This window comes from Pelodiscus sinensis, chromosome 13 (genome assembly GCF_052426305.1).
Source record: "Pelodiscus sinensis isolate ZL-2025 chromosome 13, ASM5242630v1, whole genome shotgun sequence".
NCBI classification, from domain to species: Eukaryota; Metazoa; Chordata; order Testudines; family Trionychidae; genus Pelodiscus; species Pelodiscus sinensis.
In genome coordinates, this window is record NC_143064.1 from 8,853,940 (window position 1) to 8,867,997 (window position 14,058).

The window sequence follows — 14,058 nt, forward strand, 5'->3', positions numbered from 1 at the left end:
GCTGCAGAAAGAGGTGGATTATTTTGTATACAAGGTTGCTCTGGCATTGCATGTAGGGATGTTAATTTCCATAGACTACTCTATAGTCACTTCTGCATTCCTCCTTTGAAACATACAAGAGCCCTCACTGGGGCTCTTGTGCATTTTAAAGGAGGAATCCGGAACTCTGCATACAGCCTGGGGCCAGTGGGAAGTCCTGCTGACTCCAGGTTGCAAGCAGGGGCTGCCCAGCGGGGGCTCTTGTGCATTTCAAAGCTATGGAGCCCAGGGTCAGCGGGAGAGTCCCTCAATGACCTATGGCTCCATGCTGTGCTGCATGCCATGCGGAGCCTGGGGTCAGCTGGGGAGTCCCCTGCTGACCCCAGGTTTTGAACAACACTTCCCCAGAACCCACGGTCAGCTGGGGAGTCCCCAGCTGATCCCAGGCTCCACAGCTGCCCCTTTGAAATGCAGAGGCAGCCCCGGCCAGAACCACGTGGTTGTCTGTCTCTCATATCATACTGAAATGTTATATCACTTTCATGAGGGCTCTAGCTGAGATGAGCACATAGCTGCAGAGATTATTGGCTCTGATCTAGCAAGGCACTGAAGCAAATGATTAACTTTAAACAAGTGAGACATCCCAAATGTGGTGAGTGCTCCTTCCCAGATCCCGCAAAAGACTAAGGGCATGTCTACACTACGAAATTATTTTGAGATAACTACATCTGAAATAATAACTCCCAAAGTAACAAAACTGAAAAAGCGTATCCCCCACCCCAGGTATTCAACATCTGTCATCATGTTCAAGAAATCTGGATATATTAATGTCACCGCCACTCATCTGTTTAAGTGTGTCTGTCTGTCTTTGTTTTGCACTGCTACTTTTCTGAAAGCAATTGCTATAGTCTTACCATTATGACATAAAATTCATTACTCAAACAAGGAAAAAAAATATTTGTGGTCTGGTGTCTGAGCTTTTAGGGTGCATCTGCTTCATATTTTCTCGCTTTCCTCTCCAACTGTGAGGTCTACAATTACAATTTTTTTAAAAGGGGAAAGCAGATATTGATGCAAACTTTTGTTTCCAGTGAGGCTTTAAGAAAAGTAATGTAAGTCCCATAATAAAAATCACAAAAGGTGGCAAGACTGCAGGAGGGGAAACGGACAACACACCCTGGGTCTCACCCCACTGATTAAACATTGTTCTTTACCAGGGCTGATTGACAATTTCTGAAGGAAAACTGGGCCTTTGACAAAACAAACCTTTTATATGTAAAATGTTTACTTTCATTAAAAAAATAATTTACAAGTAGGATTCCCCCCACTGATATTTTAGGCAGTTTTTGACCAGCTGTACCTGTTACTCATGAGTAAACTAGAGTAAAAATCCTTTGTATATTACTCCCTGCTAATTTTCCATTTCCTCCATTTTTTAAAACTGAGTTTTAGGCAGTACAGAATGTGATTTCCTATTGATAACGAAGGAACATCCAAGAGGATACCACCACAGCAAAGATATAAGCAACAGTAATCAGAACCCCTCATATGACAATAGGTTCACCATGCAGTCACTATGAACCGTGGCCCCGGCTCCAACTCTGGCAGCCATCATCTCTCTAGCCATTGTAAAGTACCATAAACAGTTCATTTGTGTCAGGTCAAGTTCTGCCAACCTCGAGAACAGCAGTAGCAGTTGATCTTTGCCAAGGAAACCATTCCCGCCACCATTTTTCACTGGTGTTGTGTAGCAGCATAGCACAAGTCTTTATTGTTCAAACTTTGCAGGTATGTGTGTGTGTGTGTGGGGGGGGGGGGGGGGGGGTTGACGTCTTTTTACCTTATTTCTAACAGATGGCATTATATAGTACATTGGCACTTACGGTCAGCCATAATAATAAGGATGCTTGAGTGAAAGCATTTAACAGCTATTCTTATTTTTTTGTGACTGGGAAAGGTCTGTTTTTGTATTCTGTCTTCCATAACGTTTAAATATAAATATATATATATATATATATGATATTTGTTAGTAATTGGTGGGTGCAATGGTGGCACACCACCAAACAAGAGTGCATGACCTCGATATTGGTGCACAAGACAAAACTCACTCTGCTCATGGATGGAAAATCTTAAAGGGAACACTGCACACAGCCTAGTGTAAAAAACACTTTATAACCTCAAACATTGAATTTCTACCCATAATTCAACAGGTGAGAGTGACAATAGAAGAACAGTTGCTGATCCCAGATCTAAATCCAACATCGCATGTCAACAAGAATTTCTAGAAGTAAGCATCCTACCTTTCAGGTGTGCTGAGCACTCTCAGCTCATATCATCATGTGAATAAAAGCTCAGAGGATCACTTCTGAAAAACCAGGCCAGAGAGTTTTACCCATGGGAAAGACAGAAATCCTATCATTTAAATGTGATTTGTTACTTGTTTCTAGCTATGACAGACTATGAAGTATCTGTCGTTAAGTTTCTGACAGTAAAATTTATAAAAGCTATTTTAGATCCTTAAATAATGTTTACATTGTAGTAACAGTTAGATGCCAGATCAAGACCCCACTGTAAAAGACACAGTAAAAACAAAAGCTTCCCCAATTTTAAGTTACATTTTCCCTTTCTACTAATATAATTGGATTTACAGTTTTAAAAACTTTGGCTTCTGGTAAAGAGATAAAAAATGTCCAACATTTTAAACAGCTCTCCAGAACACTACTAAAACATTTTCTTTTAATATGACATAAAACTAGTATTACTGATAGTTTGCATTACTGATATGATGGTACTACTGACCTTCATTTGGGATGATCTGAATAATTCTTTATAGCTTTGCCACTTAAAATTAAAATGGTCATTCCCTAACACATGCAAGGGAGTGTCTTTATCTTTTGTCTTTTACTCCATACATACTACATGATTTAATGTATTAACAATATTTTTGCTAAAGGTCTTCCAGAGTGAATTAACGTGGTTTTCTAGTAGGGATGTAAGAGAATAGTCGAGTACTCGACTACCGGATAAGCCCAGGCTAATTGGGTAGTCAGCCAAGTTCTCAACTACTCTACATGCATTTCCCCTCCACCTCCATAAGGACCCACGAAGAGCCAGCTGCTCTGGGGGAAGCTTAGATGCAGCTCCACTCTGTGTCTGTCCCACGCGCTGGGCTGGCCATGCTCCCTGGGAATCACGCTCATGGCCGGCAGGCAGGGAAGGGACTGGAGCTACCCACCGCTGGACCAGGCATTGAGGACTGAAGCCCAGGCGGGCGGAGCACAGCAGTGAAGCGAGCTCAGTGCTTTCAGGCTGCGCTTTAGGAGATGTAGGCTTGCCTCACTGGCCAGGCTAATGGTGCTCTGCGGAAAGGTCTCCCTTGGCGAGCTGGGCAAATGTCGCCGGTGGTGCTGTACAGAACACTGGCCTGGGCAGGCGGGGGCAGCACCTTGCATCGGGCTGGGTACTCGGGGATCCCAGCCATGACTTGCGGGCACCTGGGAGGAGGCTCTGGCAGCCGAGTCGGTGTGGCTGGGCTCGCTGCTCAGTGAACACCGGCGGCAGCAGCAGCTCCCATTCCCCAAGCCCAGTGACTGGAGCTCATCTGTTGCTGGGGCTTTGTCCTGGACAGGTGAGCACTGTGCGGTTCAGCCCAAGCACGCTGCAGCCTGAAGGAGCAGAGCAGGGCAAGCAGGGCTCCCGTGGGTGCAGCAGTGCTCGGGCTGTAGCTTAGCTCCACTGTCCTCTCATCCTGGCCCTGTGATTCTCAACCAGGCTCTGCCTGACCCGTGCAGTGCCTGGGTGCTGCTGCCCAGAGCATCAGGCAGCCAGGGGGAGCGCCCCCAGAAATGGCTTTGGTAGTTTGCTCTGTGGAGCTGGAGGAGCAAATAGGTGGGTCAAGCGACCCTCACCGACCCAGCGCTGTCTTTCTGGATCCCAGCGAGGCTGGAGAACTCTTCGCCTTCTCCTCCCGGTTGCGGGATTTGCGCGGCAGGGAGCACTTGCTGCAGTGTTGTCCCAGCCACCAGGGCCCAGAAAGGGGATAAGGGGTGGGAGAGTTAAATGAGATGCACTGGGAAGCCACGTCCCAAATCAAACCCACCTGCAGGCTGCCCCTTGCCGAGCTTGCCCAGTGCGTTTTGCTGCCCTTGGGGCTGGCCACTGACGGTTTGCTGGATCTGGAGTGAGCCAGCCCAGCCTGTGCACCTGGTTCTTACTACATTTCAACTGTAGAGCTGCAGCGGGGGTAGCCCCTGGAGGCTTCTAACCCTATTGACTAATTGTGTGGTACAAGATTAGCTGATTCTTAACAGCCCTATTTTCTAGTAGTAACTGTACAATGAGAACAGTATCAGTTATATATTAATATATCATAAAATGAAATGGAATGAACAGTTTTACAACATGATAATTCTACAGGGTTCTGTCAAGATTCTTTGTGAAGAAATTTCTTATTTTCTCATTTGGACAGTCTTGTGTTAAATCTGCTCTGTTCCTGATCCCGATAAGGTTAGACAAGGAAATTCATTCTATACTTCAGTATCTCCATCTGGAATATGGGGATAATACTGACATCTCACAGTACAGTATGAGGATTAATTAATAAGTGCAAGGTGCTTAGATATTATAACATTAAAATGACAACTAGAGTGGACAAACTGACTTTTCTGTTAAATACTAATCCTTAAACAATTGAGAGAAACTTTTCATATAAAAGCTTGTTTCTAGATTTATAATGTATGTAATCCTCTAAGTAATCTTTGAGTCAGAGTGGATCATTATGGCTTGCCATTTTAAAATTTTATTTATCCTTCCTATGTGCTAAAAAACAGGCTATATAAATTCTTAAATAGAAGAAAAAATATACATTTCTGCTTGGAGAAACGTTTGTAAAATAGGCTAGATGTACTAAACAATGTTTGAACAAACTCTCAATTTATGAAATAAAGTGACTTGTTACGAACCAACAAAACTTTCCATTCATCATAAACCTAACTTGTTCCGGGACACAAATTAACCAGAAATAATAATAATAATTATGGCTCGCCAAGCAGCGGCGAGCTCTGCTCGCCACCTGCACGATTTCACGTGGTTCTGCACATGTGCAGATTGCTCTGCGCTGGCTCTTCCAGGTTATAAGCTACTTGCCACAGATGAGTAGATTACATTATTTGTTGAGCCCTGATAATAATAAATAATAATAATAATCATCATCATCATGTAAGCCAGTACATTTTATTGTATTGGTTTAGTGTTAGAAAAAAAAACCAGAAGAGGTCATGAAAATTACAGTATTTTTCAAGTTGAGAACTTTCTGTACTAATGTCATGCAATTAAAGTATGTCAAATTTGTTTTATATACTCTCAATAATCTTGTCACAGTAGTACTGTATACTTTTAATTAATCAGAGAGAATACATGTTTTAAATTATGTCTTTCTACAAAGGCTGCCTACCAGTGCCACTTTATTACTGGCGCACAATTTGAAAAAAAAATTAACCCCCCCCCACAAAAACCCCAAACCTTCAGCCATTTAAAACTCCTACTTTGTTTATCCCTAAAATTCATACTTTACATTTTCAATTATCTTTTGGAACAATGACGAACCCGGAAGAGATAAAGAAAAGAGACTTTTGTGAATGCTGGGTATTTTATTTCCTACCAGCTATATACAGATCTTGGATTTCAACTGGAACACTGCAAACCCAACAGACACTCTATTTAGCACTTTTTCTGTTCTCTTACTATGAAAACACAGGAGATGTTACCATATATTAAAACTCTCCTCTCCAGATTTTTTTAACAAAAAATTGTATACAGTATGAACTTTAAAAGAAAATCAATATTATCTCGGTACCAGATCCTACTTCCTACCTCCCTTGTGCTACAGTATGTGAACTATTCAGTTTTGTAAGAGTTCACATCTACCTTGTTAACATACACATGCGATGCTGCTGAATAGTAGGCTCAATTCTTGAAGACACGAAGAACATTCAACAACCCATAGAAGTGGAGGGCTTAGCACTTTGCAGCAACAGACCCATCATGGTGAAGAGTATTTTGACAAAGGGTCTGGATCCGCTCCAACTGACTCCAGTGGGAGTAGGCCCTAACCCCATGCTCTACTAACCTGGTTGTGTGTTATCTTAAGTCTCCTGGATCACAGCCCATTGCAACCCAAAGGATGCTCTCCTGTCTACTGACCGACGCTCTTCACTTCACGGAGCAACAATGGCAACGCGAGCTGCTATCACAATAGCCAGGAATAACTCCGTGCCACGCTCAGGGGAGGCTCTCCCCACCCCCAGTGCACGCACCCCCCACTGCTGCCTACCACACACACTCGGGTCCGTAACGTTCGCAGGAAGCCGGGGCAGGCCCTGCAGGCCCCGCCACGCTCCCGCCCGTGCGGGTGCCGGCATCCCTGGCCGCAGCGGCGCGGAGGGGGGGGGGGGGGGCATTTCACCGCGAAAGCCTGCTCACGAGCTTCCGCCGCGCCCGGCAGGGGCTCGCCGGGATGCAGCGCGGAGGCTCCAGGCCGCCCCTGGTCCCCCACAGCGCCGGGAGGGCAGAGGCCCAGCCGTGCCCTCTCCCCCTTCCCTCGCACAGCGGCGAGGCGAGGCATGTCCCCCCCCCCCCCCCCGCAGGGCGAAGGTCTCGCAGGCCCCAAGCCCGCCCGCAGCTCCCTCAGACCTCGGCGGCTTCCCTCATTCGACCTCCCCTCAGGCTCTCCCAGGCCGCCGTCCAGCCCGGGCCGCTCGCCTTCCCGCACAGGCGGGGGGAGCCGCCGCCGCCGCCTCCGGGCCCTCCCCTGAGGCCCGGCGCACGGTACCTTGTAGAAGGCCCCATTGGAGCCCCGCACCTCCACCACCAGCTCCTCCATGTTGTGCCGCGGCGGCTCGGTGCGGGATGCCCAGGCCCGGCGCCGCCTCTCTCTCTCCGAGGGAGGGTGGGGGGGAGCCTCGGTTCGCTCCGTAGCCGGAGGGGTGGGGGCGGGTCGGCTCCGGTCCTCGCCCGCGGCTGCCCGGAAATGAAAGCGAAACGGTCACCACCCGGCGGCGCGCGGGGGGGGGCCGTAGGAAGAGGGGCGCCCGCTTCGAATGTAAACATTAAACCCGCATCACGTGACAGGCCCCCCGATCGGGGTGGGAGGGGCGGGAAAATCAGCTCGCGCGAGCACGCCCCGCTCACGTCCACCTAACGGCTAGCCCGGCGCGCCCCTCCCTCACACACACACTCTCTCTTCCCCCAGCGGCGGCACGCAACCGAACCTCACGGCGCGACGGCATCCCACCCCTGCCGCTCACGCTCTGAGCGACTGCACCGCCACCCAATGGCGGCGCGCCATCGTCGTGCGCCGCGGCCAATGGGAGTGCCCGGGAAGGAGGCCGCGTGACCCGTCGAGGCGCCTGTTAGCACGGCGTCCAACGGCCCTCGGGAAGAGACGGGTAAGGGGGCCGTTAGTGGAGTTCGCGACGAGAACGGAAGGGGTAGGGCTTGTGGCGCCAAAATAACGAGCGGGCGAGGTATGGGGAGAGAGGCGGGAGGGAGCGGTGCTGGTGCGGGACCAGGAGTGGGGGAAGACCCGGGGGGGGAGGGGTCTGAGGTGCGGAACCAGGAAAGGCGGAAGATTGGGGAGGCTGGGAGGGAGGGTTGTGGGGTGGGACTGCGGGTGGGGCGAGAGGGTTGTGATGTGGGGTGCGGGGTGCGGGACCAGGGAAGAGGCGGGGGGGAGGGTGGGGGTGGGGTGGGGGAGAGGGTGAAGAGGAGGCTTGTGGTGGGGTGGGGTGGGGGTGGGGGAGGCTGGAGCTGGGGGGGGGGAGGGGGTCAGACTGGGGGGCTGGTGCTGGGTGGAGGGAGGGCAGTGATGCATGGCTGAAAGAGGGGAGAGGCGGGGGGGAGGGTGCAGCGGGTGGGAAATGTTGGCAGAAGAGGATTGTGGCTTAGCTGTCCTGGGCAGAGCCCTGGGTGGTTACAAAGTTGGTATCTGCCAAAAGAAAAAACCCATGGATGCTTACATTTGCCAGTGCTCATACCTATAAAACAGACATCCACAGGCTTGCATTGTTCTAGATACACAGTCTCTATCTGCCAATATGAGCCGGTGGGTATCTGTAACCACATACCACAGCTGCCTGTGATTTGCATCACTCTCATCATGCAGCAGGTGAAGTTGAGTTTTCTGTGCAGTGGTGCTAGGTTTAGATGCACAACTAAAGAAGGCCCTTGGCAGTGGAGGAGTAAGCTGGCTAATCACTTGCCACGCATTTTGCACTAATTGTTTGATCTGAATTAAAACCCTGCAGGTGCTGTTAAGAAGGGGCCTATCTTCCTCTTGGGGATCTAACCCAAGCTCAGTTCTTCATGTTGAGAGTAAATGGAGGCCGTAGCTTGAGTTGTTTCTGCCCTTTCTTGTTAGCTGTTTCTCCTCCGACCTAGACCATTTCAGATGTTCTGTAGATCAAATCCGAAAGAGAGCTCAGGAAGCCCTTGTTAAATACAGGTGGCAATGTTGGGGACTGTTAGTGCTATTGCACAACTTCCACTCTTGGCTTGGACATTTATTGAAAGCACCATGCAATACAACAAACAGATACATTTAATACAAATTGTATCCCAACATAATATGTAAAAATGTACAAATAGAGTTCAAGCAAAGTAGTATCTATTGCTTATGCGGAGTTTGTACACAGATGGTCTGGATGAATCTTCACTTACGGGATATATTCTTGGTGCTATTCAATAATCCTATATTAAGACTATGAGGCTATATCTACACTGCAGGTATTTGTCGGCAGAGAGTATGCTAATGAAGCACTGTCATGTACATATTCTCCGCAGATGCTTTTTGCGCAAAAACAAACAGTGTAGATGGGTCTGTTTTGCGCTAAAACCCACTTTTGCGCAAGATCTCCTATGCCTAAAAAAAGGCGGTATACAGGTTCTTGCGCAAAAGGTTTTTTTTGCACAAAACAGACCCGTCTACACTGCTTGTTTTTGTGCAAAAACTTGTTGCGCAAAAAGCATTGGCAGAGAATATGACAGAGCATTGGCAGAGCACTTCATTAGCGCACTCTCTGCTGACAAATACCTGCAGTGTGGATAGCACAGAAATCTCATGTTTTGCAAATATTCCTTTTGGTTCAATGGTTTCCTTTGCAAGTTACAGAAATAATATCTTTGTTTGTCTTAGTACTGTATCTGATTTTACCCCTACAAACTGCTGGATTTATTTAAAAATTTGTAGGGTGTGCTGTTTAAATGCATTATAACTCTGAGATTTTATTTTACATAAACACCAGATTTACAAACAGAGCAGTCAACCACATCCCTAATTTGGAACCAGAAGAACGCAATCAGGCAGCAGCAGAGACTCCACCCCTAAAAAGCAAATACACTACAATACTATGTTAAATATAAGCTACTAAAAAATGGAAGATTAAAAAAAAATTGGCACGGTAAGGAAACTGATTATAATGCTTGTTTCATTTAAATCAAGATGATTAAAAGTGTTTCTCTCTCCCCCTTCCCCCCACCCTGTAAGGTGTCAAAGCTTTATTAAGTCAGCGCTTAGATGTAAACTTTTAAAAGAACAACCATAATGTTTTGTTCAGAGTTACAAACCTTTCAGATGGTATCATGAGCTTTCGTGGGCACAGCCTACTTCTTTAGATGTGGTCATCTGAGGAAGTGGGCTGTACCCACAGAAGCTCATGTTAGTCTGTAAAGTGCTACCAGACTATTAGTCTGTACAGGGTAAACTTAAAACACAACAAACTCGGCTATCCCCTGAAGCTTTTAAACTTCTCAGAGTTAGGGATGTTAGTGAGTAGTCAATAAGCTTATGCTTATTGGGTAGTTGACTGGAGTATTGACTACTTTCTAGCCCTGTCTGCAGCCAGCCCTGGCTGCCATGAACAGAAACTGGTGTCAAAGCAGCCTCTGTTGGTGGCAGACAGAGCTGGCTGCTGCCAACAGGGCTCCTGGACTCAGCATGAGGCAAGACAGAGCAGTCCTGGCTTGCACTGGTCCGGGATGCTGTGCCTCTGCATTTTAAATGTAGTAAGAGCCCAGCACCTCTTACTACATTTAAAATGCAGAACTGGAGTGTGGGTGGCTCCTGGGAATATTCAGTCCTGGCTAGAGCCGGCTCCTGGAGCTACCCCGCTGTGACTGTGCAGAGTGGTCCTTCTTGACTAACCATGAAGTAGATAAAAATATTGACTACACAATTAGTCAGATAGCTGCAATTGAACATCCCTATTCAGTGTTATGAACAACTTCCGTTCTCAAGGTGTTTATAACTAAGGTTCTGCTGTACTCAAGATCTGCATGCACAATAGGGCTTGAAATCTGATTTATAAATATTAAATGATATTTTATATCAGAGGCAACAGCATAGGGGAGACGAGGTAGGCGGGAGCAGTTACGCACAGGGAGCCGGCTTAAATGCCGGCTCCCCACGCACACCAGCTCCCGGGATGTCTACTGCCACCTTGTGTGAAACGACTGAAATTTTCAGCAGTTGTATGGTTACTTAAAATATATTTTAACATCTTGACTATTATCCTCCAGATACCATGGTGCTACAGGTGAACTATAGATAAATTTTATAACACTACATTAAAGACACATTAAGATTGCAAGGTAATACACTCAAAAGTTAGGAAATGCCAGAAGTAAACTTGCATGTGTGAAAGTATTATGATAGTCAGTCATCTGGTATAATGAAATACTATTTTGGGGCATATAGATTTTTCTGCTAATTAAGGGACAAGAAGAGGAGGGAAATACTATTTTGATACACTTGTAAACTTTTGAAAATGTTAATTTGTTTGTCATGGCCATGTCTTCTGGGACAAAACTTATGACTCTAGGTGTGTCTTTGGACAAAAGCCATGCTTTAATATTTCGGCCCCTTTGAAGACAGTGATAAAACTGTTGATGTCAGGAAGTCCAGTATTGCACATGGTTTCTTTCATCTTCATCACTCTGTTCTTGAACAAAACACTTCCATGAGTGTTTACAGATTTCTGTGTATGCACTCACTCTAGCATGTAGGCAGAGGGTGGCTGCTAGTGTTAAACTTTTAAATATAAAAAATTTTAAACACATTTTGATGTGAAAATGTTTAACCTCTCATGAGAAACAGCATTTTCTAGGACTTTTCCTTTTTAAACTAATGTTTTGTCATGCTGCGATGGATTTGGAATTGCCTGTAAAATAGTACTTGCTTGCAAAATTTGATAAATGTGTCAATCTGTTCTTATGTTTAATGTATGCCTATATTGAAGAAGGACTTGAAAAAGAACTGTGTGGTAAACTCATCTCTCTCTCTCCAACAGAATTTAATCCAATAAAGGATATCTCACCCACCTTGTCTCTCTGTGTATAATGTTATTTCAGTTGCACGGTCCTTAGGAAATGCACCCAGGGTAGCAGGGTGCTGATATACCCTTAGCAAATACTTGAGGAACAGTGCAAAAGCCATTACATTGGCACTGTGACTCAGCTCTTTCCTAGTTTCCTCATGAATAGCTCAATTTCTGTTAAACAATCCAAGTGAGTTGAAAGTCTGAGAGGTTAGACTTGAGATAAGATGCAGGGTTGTTTTTTGTTGTTAAATCCTTTTCTTATGTTATGCTTTTTCCCTATGGTTTAATTTACAAAACTTTTATGTTAAAGGCTGTTTTGGGTCACTAAATCACTGTGATGGGCTCCTGAAAGGAAGAAATGCTAATTTCTGAAACCATTTGGATCTGCTTGGGTAAGACTGTGGCTATGGAGTGTATTGTAGCCCCAGGTTTGTTCAGAGAAGCATGTGATTCTACTACTTGAAAAGTAAAGGCACAAAGTTTAGCACTTAAGCAGGAGTGATCAGAGGTGCAGCTGGTCTTGTAGCCATGGCATATGGATTTTCTCATCTCTATCTTTGACAATCATTCAAGGGCCAAATTCTAGCCCTGTAAAATGAGACACAGTGAGATAAATATTGGATCATGCTGTAACTTACATTGTAATTGTATAAATAACAAATGGATGTTTCTAAAAGCATTCTAACAGAAAGGTTCTTTTTCAGTGAGATTTAGGGAGGATGCTATATATATTCATTTTGTGTTGCCTTAATATCAGGATTCCATGTAAACAGCATCACATTGGAAGTCCTTGACATTTTTGTTGAAAGCAACTGTTCATATGACATGTAGTTTGTCAAATTACAGGCAGTCCCCGACTTACGCGGATCTGACTTATGTCGGATCCGCACTTACGAACGGGGCTTTCTCACCCCAGAGCTGGCAGGCAGCGGTCCCGCCACCTCGACCTCCGGGGCGAGAGAAGCTGCTCCCGGTGCCCCATGTCTGCTGGGGACCATCTCCAGCAGACCAGGGGCACCGGGAGCAAAGCCGCAGCAGCGGCAGGTTCCCGCGCTTCTGAGGCTTTGCTCTGGCAAAGCCTCAGAGGCACGGGACCCCGCTGTGGCTTTGCTCCCGGTGTTCCTGGTCTGCTGGAGACCCCCCCCAGCAGACCAGGGGCACGGGGAGCAAAGCCGCAGCTGCGGCGGGTTCCCGCGCTTCTGAGGCTTTGCCAGAGCAAAGCCTCAGAGGCGCGGGACCCCGCCGCGGCTGCGGCTTTGCTCCCCATGTCCCTAGTCTGCTGGGGGGGGTCTCAGCTAGTGTCCCTTCCCCCCCCCTCCCGCCAGCAGACCAGGCTTTTCTTGTGGACGCTGGGGCAGAGCAGCTGGGGCGCTGCCGGTTGGTCCCACAGCGCTGCTCTGGGCACTACTGGACCAACCTGGCAGCACCCCAGCTGCTCTGCCCCAGGCGTCCCCAAGTCAGCCGCTGACTACAGTTGCTCTGCCCCGGGCTTCCTGGAATCAGCCGCTGATCAGTTTCAGCAGCAGCTGACTTGGGACGCTTGGGGTTCTTAAGTTGAATCTGTATGTAAGTCAGAACTGGCCGTCAGTTTCAGCAGCGGCTGAACCTGGACGCTAGTTCCGACTTACATACAGATTCAACTTAAGAACAAACCTACGGTCCCTATCTTGTACGTAACCCGGGGACTGCCTGTATTCCAAGCACATGAAGTTAGTGGGTTTAAAAACAAAAACCAAAGCTGCAATAGGTAAGGCGTTTTAATGTGTGACATCCTTTTCATTGCTGTCTTTTAATGCTGCCAATCTGTTCCCAAAAAAACAAGGACTGAAACAGCATGCATTATTAGGAAAAGATTTCATGGGGTGTCTGAGTTTTTGTGTTTAGCTAATTATCACTTGCATAGGGGAAAGATCAAGCTATAAAGACAAGAACAAGAAGCTTATATGTACTTACAGTTGCATTACTAGCCTGTATTTAACCAGAGTTTGAATAAATTTTTATTCACTCTTAAGTGTGTTTATGTGAACATGTTCTCTATCTGACTTGTGATTTGATAGACTACATACTTATTCTCATGTGCTTTTCCACACAAGTGTGACTTTCAGCTCTTGGAAGGAATCTATGAATACTGGTAGTCATGAATGTACATGTATGCAAACATTGAATTTGTGGTTTTTATTTACACGTGAAGTACTTTGAATCCATCCTTAAGTATCCACTGCTATTCACTAGGGATGTGAATGGTTTACTAATTTCAGTTAACTGGTAAGGGTTGGAGCGCCCCACCTGCTATGGGCAGAAGGCCACTCCAGCCCCATGGGACCACACCACAGGCAGGGACTACTCCAGCTGGCCCAAGCAGCTCTTGACTGTGGTAGGGAAATCACTTCAGCCTCCCACCTGTTCCTCCTTTAATCAGTTAACCAATTAAACAGGATTTTATGTCTCTACTGTCTACTTTGAGATTACTTATTGCATGTAAGTCTCCCTGCTAGAGAAAGTTGAAGCCAATAAAACTGTCCTATCTTTTTCTTTTTTTCAGGAAGGGTCCAGGTATTTGGACCATGTAGCCAGCATCTGTACTACTTGTCTAAATGAGGACAGGAAAAGATTTTTAAAATGTCTTAGATTTCAAGTCCAGCTAATCTCCACCCATGTTCTTTATGGTCTACCAGGTATTTCTTAGAGCTCTGAAAGAGGAGGGGTG

General features: G+C 46.5%; 1 protein-coding gene and 1 long non-coding RNA gene across 7 annotated transcripts in view; one reads left to right on the forward strand and one right to left on the reverse strand.

Annotated features, from left to right (window-relative positions):
- FMR1 (fragile X messenger ribonucleoprotein 1) overlaps positions 1-7,145 on the reverse strand; it is a 52,273-nt gene extending 45,128 nt beyond the window's left edge. For 3 of the 4 annotated variants that reach the window (XM_075941072.2, XM_075941071.2, XM_075941073.2), the window contains exon 1: positions 6,809-7,145. In XM_075941072.2, coding sequence (XP_075797187.1) covers positions 6,809-6,859 — 51 coding nt within the window. In that variant the 5' untranslated portion in view covers positions 6,860-7,145. Of the gene's footprint in view, positions 1-6,106; positions 6,282-6,808 lie in introns of those variants that run through there. The other variant, XM_025178829.3, reaches the window with a different exon arrangement.
- Positions 6,657-14,058, forward strand: part of LOC112543815 (uncharacterized) — a 47,499-nt gene continuing 40,097 nt past the window's right edge. Inside the window, exons 1-3 of one of the 3 annotated variants that reach the window (XR_012906950.2) lie at positions 6,657-6,804; positions 7,229-7,424; positions 9,279-11,352. This is a non-coding gene — a long non-coding RNA (uncharacterized LOC112543815). Of the gene's footprint in view, positions 6,805-7,217; positions 7,425-9,278; positions 11,353-14,058 lie in introns of those variants that run through there. The other 2 variants (XR_012906949.2, XR_016350612.1) reach the window with 2 other exon arrangements.